Below are 10009 nucleotides of genomic sequence, written 5' to 3'. Positions count from 1 at the left end.
TTTTTCATTTGTCAACTGTATTTATTGAAATGGCAACAATCTGTGTTCACAGTTTCCAAGTTCTCAGGCCTCCAATACAGATACAAAGAAGACGGTCTTTTAAACAAGTCTGCATTTACAAACCTGCAAGGAAAACATCGTTCCACTCATTCTTGCCTCAATTTAAAACAAAAAAGCCCCTTCCATCTTAAAAGCAATCACCCACTAAATTATACTCTACCAGGTTTTATATTCACACTACTCCATGTGACAAGAATGAAAAAAAGCCTGAAGTTACATAGCCAAGAAATTTATTGAATATTTGCTTGAATACATTCTGTATAGAACTGTTCTACTTGCCTGGTTTCRGTGGTTCTAGAAAAGCTCACTGACAGATGCACTGAGCTGTAATCACCAATTCTTAATATGWAAGTGTTAAGTATGGGTCTGTGGCCCCTCTCTGGCCTTGAGTTTTGAGTCTTGAATGCAGCTAGGCACCTTCCTTTTGAAGGATTCAATTTGTGTAAGTTGCTGCATAAGAGCAAGTGTTATTTAGGAGAGAATTTCATGTATTGTTCTTTTTTTAAAAACAGTAAAATACTTTAAGTATTTGCTTTTGAAGTTTTCAATACTGGAAGCATTTGGTCCAGGGTGTTTTCAATGGGGTGTCTAATTTTTTTTCATATGCTCTGTCTCTTCTAAATATTCCAGAACATTTAGTCTTCAGTTTTGGCTTCCATTTCCTCAGCATCATCATCTCCATCCACTTCAGCATTTTCCCTCTCCAGCCTTTCCAATTGCCTTGCAAGCTCAGTTTCATCTGTATCAGTAACCACCTTTGGCTGAAAAAAMCAGAACATACGGTAAAGTCATTAAGAAACATTATATAGGATCAGAGCAACCAACTATTTTTCTTTTTCCAACCTGAAAATAAAGAGCAAGAATACATTAAGTCATACAATAAAAATAGGAAAATTAGAAGATTTGGCCATTTGTTTACTTAAAGAGAAGTTCAGGTTTAATATTTAGTTTCATAATATTTTTTGCTAAAATGCTTTCTAGCACTACTGATCTTGCTCTACTCTAAAACTTCTGAGGGAGAAAAAAAACAAAAAATATTTTTTAGGATGCAATGTGTTCTTACTTCCATCTGCACATTAAAGACTCCTCTCTTCTCCTCAATTTTTTCTTTAATGACAGCCATGGCTTGATTCAAAACAGACAGTCCTTCGGTTCTCTCCAGTGTTGTAGTAGTCATCACATAACGAGGAGGAGCTATTAGATTAATCTATCACATTGTAGGGAAAAAAACAAACCAAAACAGCAAACTYAGTAACAAAAAGCAAAAAGAAAAAATATCACATAAGAGCAAAGTGAGCAATGTTGTTCTAAGTGTATAATCCAGAAACAAACATTTTGCATTATAAAAGCCCTTTCTAGAAGCATAAAGAGACTGAAATGACAGAAGTATGCAGTCCATTAGATTTCCCACACTAAAAAGTTATTTTTATATAGTCTATATATATATTTAGAAAGGTGTTGAAGTATAGAAAATGTTCACCTTGCAGATCAGTAAAGCAGCCCATTACTTAATTTTGCAAAGAATTATAATGGCTGTGACTATCATTACATGTTTTTCCAAGACAATTGGATAAGTAAACTTCTGCAGTTGAACAGAATAAATACAACTTCTTGAACTTCGGAAGCCACAGTTGAGTCATAGTAACAGCTGTCATCACATAGTTGAAATGAAGTGTTATATGCATGCTATAGAGAAGAACGACTTCCTGCTACTTGACTATCGCAGTTACCACTGCAAGCTTCTATTAACTAAGGACATCAGAAAACTTTGCTTTTGGTTTCACTATCAAGATGGACACTTACTTTAATGGGCATGTTCTCCGTGGAACAGTTCAAGCCTGCTCTCAAAGCTTCTTTCACTGCATCTATGCCTTCATAACCATAACATGCAACCTCAATGTCTAAGACAGACAAATATAAATAATAAAACTCAAAAATTCAAAGTTATCAAAGGCTGTATAAACTTTAAAGCTTTTTATAGTTAAGCTTTAATAAAGCTTTTAACCACAAATGTTTATCTACAAGAACAGCTTCAGTACCTTCCAGAGCTGCAGAAGTACTCCAATTYCCTAATTTGTAAGCTAAGGAAAAAAACCTTCATAAATTCTCTAAATGTGTAACATTTTACATAGTGCTTTGAAAATCCAAGATATGAAATTATACACTATATATACTYCTCCTTCCCATCTCTCAATAAATTCAATAGGAATAAGTTTTATTTTTACATGAAGATCAAGACATAAAAAGCAATAAACAGCAGAGAAAATGAAAGATCTTTTCAGAAAATGAAGTTTGGGAAAGTGTGCAACTACAAATTCAAGGAATTCTATCAACCCTTATATCACAGGCATCACCTTAGGAGCCTTTTTTTGTGAGGGACAGAGTAGAAGTTTTATTTATATATATAGTTAAAATAATTATCTATATTTTTGTAGGTTTTTGAAAGTGAGGACAGAGACTCACACTGCTGGTCATGTGTTACTTCCTGATTACCTTCCAATTCTCAGTTATCACAAGTAAATTTATAAAAAAGTAAGTATCCTATCAGCCTTGTGATAAGGCTATAAACCAAAAGAAAATTTTTCTATCTACTCTGAAGACAAAATTAAAACCAACTTAGACAACTAGAATAAAATAGGCAAGATACAGTTACTTGAAGGGCAGCCTATTCTTTTACTTAGTGTATTTTCACAATTAAGTGACATTCGTTTTAGCAATTTCATTCTGCACAGCAGTCAAATTCTATTTCCATATTTGAAATCTATTTTAACTGATATGGTGAACTAAAGTAATAGACAGGAGCATTTTAATTACCTTACTTTTTTGCACTCTGTTCTTCACTTCCCTGTCACGCGGATATATACTATCTTTCCTTCCCTCCACAGTAAAGACCAGTACTAATGCTCATCAATATGCACTTACCGAGAAAGGGCAATTTCTTATTCTAKTTACAAACATGACTCTACTATTTTGATTATCTGTTTGATGGCRAGTGTGCTTTTAAGCCTGTTCAGTTATATAGCTGTAAGAGTAGACTTACATTTAAAAAGTACACTTTCTTAAGTAGTACAAACATTCACACTATTTCTGTGCCCATACTGTGCTAGCAAGAGATAAAATAGTTCAAACTATATGAATACATTAGCRAGGTACCAGGCTCGAGCTAATTTATCTTGCTGAATGTTTTGCAATCAACCAGCTGGCAATACATCCAGAGCAAACTCAGAATTATTTTCACTCATTAATGTGGACACACTCCTAGCCATACCACAGACCAATCATCCTGTCAGGGAATTAAAGAATTCAATACTTTGTTGTGGATTCAGTAATAGCTATGAAATATTTATACTGCTTGTATATCAATGCMATATGATAGACTGCATTATCTGTTATGCCAACTACTTTGTGTCCCAAGGAACCTGCAACTAGAGAGGGAAAAAAAAAAGCCAAACAGCTTTGGACTTTGAGAGAGAACCCYTACAAGCATTTTGCAAGCAATCCCTTGATTAAGATGTCTCCATTCTGAAAGAGCAGTTTCATTCTACACCACTAACCATACGTTTTAGGCAAGTTTATAGTTTACAAGATACAGTAACTACAGTAACATTAGTGCCAAGGTCTGTTAAATGAATACCCAAAAAGAACTCACCAGCTCGGATTTTGACTGCTTGTGGTGTCAGACGCCTGTTAATATTGTCAATCAACACACGCCTTTCTTCCTCTGTTAGATCTAGGCTATCCAGGATCGCAGGGTCTCTGAGCCAAACAAAGTAATGTTACAGAAGTTGTAGAAAAATGGAGTAAGTAGTAACGTTAAGYTGTGGTACGATTTCAATATTTTTATGCATAATGCTAGAGATTTACTAGGCAATAAAACAGAGATGTTCCGTAAGAGAGTCCATTTAAACACCAGAAGAGACATCTATTTTCAAAACATTTTTCCATGGAAGCATTTATCAAAGCAAACAGTTCACGTAGTCTGTTCTTGGAATAAACAGTATAAATGACTTAAAAAAAGAAATCAAAAGATGGAATAAGCTCTGTCCAGCTCTATATGTAAATTATAGGTAGAGTGAGAAATGTATCTAGTTGTTTGATGTTTCATTCAAAGTGAAGATAAGCCCACGCTTCATGAAAGAGAATCCACAACAGATTTGGGGTTTTTTTTTTTTTTGAATTATTTTAGCGTTTTACTCAAAGGCACAATTTTTGTCTTTCTATAAAATAACCTATACTCATTCCATGTTACTCTTTACTCCTTTTTAACAGTACACAGACAGACCAYAGACAGACTTGCATCAGCTGGCTACATTCCTAGCTAAAGGACAAAGGTTTTTCAGATCACAAGCTAATAGTTTCAAATCCAGGGATCTGAATTTGATCAGCTGTTTAAGCAAAGAAAAAAGCTCCTCACAAAAGGTTTCCCTGTTAGCCCTGTAGCTGGTATTTTCAGCCTTGCCTGAGCAAAAGTTTCTCATACTCTGTTGCCCAGGAGAAGAAATGTTCTCATTACATTTTTTGGTTCTCTGAAATGTGACACCAGACCACCTATGCTACATTAACCTATGCTACATGCAAACATTRACCAAAACACCTCAAAAAACAGAGTAGCAAAGACAAATCTCCAAAAGTTCCTAATAAAACATCATCTTTTGCAATTTCATATACTGAACGTAGATAGTACAAAGGACAAACAAACATACAGAACCCACTTATATGGCAGAGATGTTTGATTTACTGGACACACAAGTTCCGTTTCTTTATTTACAATCTATTCTGTTTAGCCTTCCAATTACAACTTTTGTGACCCACAGTAGGCCTTCAACAAGTAGATCCTGAATGTGAAATATTTTACTTAGAGTGTAAATATATTTTAAGATTTCACCACATGATCTTGCTGTGTGAAACCCCAAAATACTAAGCCTCAATAGTAAGAAAAAAACAGCAAGTCAAAGTCTTAGTTATCAGAGGGCATGCTATACCTTCAGCAGGAATTTCAGGAAGCTTATGAAAGCACATAGCTCTGCTCACTCTCAGTAGCTTTACACAACAGCACAACGGGAATAAATAAAAATGCTGGCCATTGTCAGAAATCTTAAGGCATTATTGATGGAATGTATTTTCAAAACAGCTAGCCTTAAATTTTTATACTCCAATCTGAAGAGCAAATGAGTAACAAATGGGTTGTGTGTCCAGTACCTCTTTTGAATTAGAAGATTAAATAGTTGATATAAGTACAGCTTTTGTCCTTTAGTATATATTAGTTTAACTAAATATTTACCAGTTATAGAATGATCTGGAATTATTTCTGCAGTCGTGTGCCCAGATTTGCCCTTTATTGCTAAGTTTACTTTCATTAGAAGGGAATTACTCTTCTATGGAAGAGAATACAATCAGTGTAAATGAGGATGCAGTAAGTTTCTCTTCCCAAAACAAATAATTTTAACCTAATCAAAAAAATGCTACTAATGGCCCTAGTTCTTAATCCACTGCCACCTAGTGTTAAGACTGAAGTTCATCTCTTACAGGTTTATGTACTATAAAAGAGTAAAATTAGAAAATTTGAGCATGCTATTTCTGGATTGTCAATTCAACTTCTCACGAAAGAATCTTTAGAGGGAAAGCAAATGGCTTAATAATTCTGAAAGCAAACTAAAATACCAGACTTCATAAGCAGTTCAAAACAACCCATTTCAGTGCACAGTTTCCAAAACCTTCTGCTAATAATTCCTTTTCTAAGCTCATAATCCCACTTCCATTCTTTAAATTTGGAAGAGTTGGTTAGAGAAGTAACAAGCCAACTTGTGATAGCCTTTAGAAAAGAAAGATCCAGCTGGTAGCAGTGGAAGAGTGACAGTCAGCTGTGGGTAGAAATATCTTCAGGCATAGAATTAGATCTGCATGAGAATATCTGTTTARGATTAAGAACAGGCAAATTCTGACAGAGAAACCAAGGTCAGTGCCTCTTCTTTTCTGAAGAATGCCACTTGAACAGTCAGAGAAATCTACAATAAGCAACTGGAGGGCTGAAATAGAGCTTGACTTGGCTTACTTGATCAGTATATCCTTCATAATGACTTTGAAAAAATGAACATTATGATGGATCTAGTCCAGGAAGTATTTCTCTGCAATTATGAAGTAAATTTCTAGGGGGGGGGGGGAGTCCTTACGAGACTGCATGCTTGAATGCATCATAAGCACCATATCCTGGTCTTTTGTACTTGTCATCAAATACCCAGGCAGTTCTCTGGAACAGACTCTCAAGCTGCTCATCTTTAGTGTATTCTAGGACCTCAGCAACATGTCGAAGAATGCTGTAAACCTTGAACATAAACAGATTAAGAAATAAATAAGGAGAAATAAGGATGTCTTTTTCCAACTGTACACTCACATAATGACTTATTTTCACTATGAGCTTGTACAGCACACAATTGAGTCCTTCAGACTGAAGTTCGAAACCAAAACTGTTAATTCAGAGAGACAACAATAAACAGGAAAAAAAGTATAAGTGTTTTGATTCTAAATACTGTAGGATGCTGCAATATAGTCTTCTATATTTAGCAATAAATTACATACTTTGTAAGCTCCTAGAACTCGGTATCAAACACACTGCATTAACCTGAACCTTTACTGCACAYTATGAAAATAAAATTACTCTCTCAAAAAGAATGAAGTAGAAAATTATATCAAACTGTTAAACACAGTATTTTATTGTATAGAAATAAAAARGTTAGAATCAAAGTAATACTCAATGGCAAATATTTCTCTCAGGAGCGTAAGAGCACATTGACTGTAAGTTTTTTCAATGAAGTTTGTCCATAGCATGCTAAACCAGCACCTGTTTTGCATCTCTGATCACGAAAATATCAGCCTTTACACAAATTTTCAGTTGGCAACTCATCTATCCAGTAATCAAGAAGCAGCTTACCAGAGCATTCATGGACAGATGAACTGATTATATATTTGCATGGGTAAAGGAATATCAAAGCATGCCTGATAAGTGAGAGCAGTATTTTCATATTAACTTATGTCTGTGCATTTTTGTTGTTTAAGAAAGCAACTGAGCAACACACAATGCCTGAAGATAGCCAACCAACTTACAGTCTTTGATTTTGTGAATTTGTCTTCACATTTGATTGCCTCCTCTGGAGAAACTCTTCTTTTTGACAAGTCAATATAACCTATCAGAAGAAAAAAATGTTTTGAAAGTGTCAGATGACACAAACTTTAAATAATGAGCACTATAATGGAGCTCACAGTCCATCCTGTGCCCTGAGGCTTCAACTCTGATTATAAAATGGATGGCAGTTATGTAACGATCATACAATATGCATACTTTAGAAAGTCAGAAGTTGAGATTGTGCATGCAACCGTAAGTTTGTCTTTTCCTATCTTCTGAATATTTGAGTCTTTGACTTTAATATATAGCACGCCTTTGTTTTAGAATACTGTTTAGTGCCATCTTTAAAAATTGTATCCTTCTTCTTTATGCTTCTTTCTCTTGGAGTATTTAGACCTCTGGATTTTTTTTTTTTTTTTGTTATTTCAAGAATAGATTTTTTTTCCACTACTTCAGAGAGGTCTCATTCTTCTTTCCAGCTAAGACTTGGGAAAGCTACACAGGTATTAAAAGAAAATACTACTTCACTCTGGTTTGCTGATTAAACATTGACTTTAAAATGTTGAGGACCCATTTAAATCTTTMCTGGTGTGACTAATCTTCATTAATCTGACTCTCAAAGTATACACAGAAGAACACAGAATCATAGAATCAGTAAGGTTGGAAGGGACCTCTGGAGATCATCTAGTCCAACCTCCTCGCTCAGCAGGGTTAGACACGGTTGCATCCAGGCAGGCCTTGAAGATCTCCAGAGAAGGAGACTCCACAATCTCTCTGGGCAACCTGGTCCAGTGCTCCGTCACTCTCACAGGGAAGAAATTCCCCCTTGCGGTCAGGCAGAACTTCCTGTGCTTCAGTTTCTGCCCATTGCCTCTTGTCCTGTCACACGGGACAACGGAAAAGAGTTTGTCCCCGTCCCCTTGACACCCTCCCTTCAGGTACATTCACAATCAGATGGCATAATCTGGTAATAGAACATAATCTATGATCTATTTTGTTTGAGTACCTTTAACAAAAACTCCCAGAAAAGAAAATAATATTAAGCTACTCCGTTTATTTGCATTTCTCCTTATGATTTCGAGCTTAATATTGCCCATAATATCCCAAAATACCTTTTTCTTTGTCAACCCTTATGACCACAACGCATTCATTCCTCCCAATGCGGATGAGTTTGTTTATGGAACGGATACGTCTTCTGGATAGCTCACTAAGAAGGATCATGCCTTCAATGTTGTTGTATTCCAACAGGCTGACATAAGCTCCCATTTCAGCAATRGACCGAACATTGACCATCACTACATCTTCCACCTCTGGAAATTTATGCTGGTAGAATCTACAGCTTAGTCCTGGCATTCTGTAATTTGCATAAAAAGAAACAAAGATGACTTATTTCATGGTACACTACTGATCTCTCCCACWAATGTAGTAAAACACAGCATGAACTTTTGACAATAAAGAACAACACTGAACTCTTTGGAGGAARAAACTGCAAGTCACTTTAGGAAAAAGCTTTCAGAATTAGGCTTTCATAAACATTAAAATACTAAAGCTAATTTATCTGAGCRTTATCACAGGTTTTGCTAAGATGATCACCTTTTGCATCAAAGTAAAAAAAATCCTGCTACCTAGTTATTATTACCCACTTTAAGTCATATGATACGTATYGCACAATACAGAAGAGACTTCATGTGGTGGAAAGGAGGTACAGCACTCTTYTCACCAAATTCATAATACTACATAAAAATGTGATTCACATTTCAACAACAGGAGCACACAGCAGAGAAGAAATCAGCAGTGCTAACAAAGGTATCTGGAAGCTATCACAAGACAGCATACGAAATATTGAGAAAATAATAAAAAGCTTCAGTAGTACCAAGAAGGAAGAGATTCTTATCTATCTCTATACTCTAGAAAATATTCTAAACTTAGCTTAAAATATTTGGAATAATTCTCTACAAAAAGAGGCTTACAGCTCCAGAGGCCACTTTTCAGAGGTCAAAGGATGCAAAGACAACAGACAGAATGAACCAGCCCACTATGAATGAAACATTGAACAGAGAACATCTCTGGAAAAACAAAAGCAAACAACAAACAAACAAGCAAAGCAAAGCAAAGCAAAACAACCCCCCCACACACACTCCAACATACATCTAGTTAGGATGAAAAAATCCTGAAAAACAAAATAGGATTCTTTCATTTTATATTCAAAAAAGATGAATGACTAATACTTCATAAACATGCAGTGATAAGAAAAGCACACTAAACTGCACAGTTTTGTAGTACACTGTTTCATTTTCCTGATGACAGCAATCCACATATTCATCACTGCTAACCAGATTATCCTGATTGCTTTTGTCTATGCYTAGAAGTTTGATACAAAAGTTTAAGCTCACTCTAGATTTAACAGTCTATAATACCAAGTCATATATGTTACTCCTCCAAAATATTTAATTGCCACTTCAAAGTTTTACTCCTGATCTTTACAGCAGTGCTAGTGCATTCCATCTATATGAGAATTCAAGGAAGATGGTAATGCCAACTGCTACACAAACACGGCTGCATAATTTTGAAGACTTGCTGTCACTGGTCGCTAACTTTGAGAAAGGAGGACATACAAACTAGTAAAGATTGTGAAAACACTCCTCTAAAGGTTTCACGTAACTTCACACAATCTTAAATTCAACAGAGAACTCCAAGATTAAAAATACACTAGCTTTCTAGTGCAATTCGGATTAATCCTCTATGTCCATGTGGGAGACAGAGCGGAGATACAGCATAAAGCAGCAACCCCCACTGTGGTGGGCAAGACGGGCAAACACGACTCTGCAC

General features: G+C 35.6%; 1 protein-coding gene across 1 annotated transcript; it reads right to left on the bottom strand.

Moving 5' to 3' along the window:
• Positions 1–602: 602 nt before the first annotated feature.
• On the bottom strand, positions 603–8559 carry EIF2S1 (eukaryotic translation initiation factor 2 subunit alpha). The gene is made up of 7 exons (XM_085323297.1): positions 8293–8559; positions 7162–7241; positions 6231–6382; positions 3710–3816; positions 1864–1961; positions 1124–1267; positions 603–821 (listed from the first exon to the last, which is right to left on the bottom strand). Exons 1-7 carry the CDS (start codon positions 8531–8533, stop codon positions 696–698), a joined length of 948 nt encoding a protein of 315 aa, XP_085179423.1. The 5' UTR covers positions 8534–8559; the 3' UTR covers positions 603–695.
• Between the last annotated feature and the right edge of the window lie 1450 nt (positions 8560–10009).

Source organism: Rhea americana, unplaced genomic scaffold (genome assembly GCF_003343005.1).
Source record: "Rhea americana isolate MKP2758 unplaced genomic scaffold, rheAme1 scaffold_84, whole genome shotgun sequence".
NCBI lineage: Eukaryota > Metazoa > Chordata > Aves > Rheiformes > Rheidae > Rhea > Rhea americana.
Note: the sequence above shows the minus strand (reverse complement) of the source record. Positions and strands in the feature narration are given on the sequence as shown.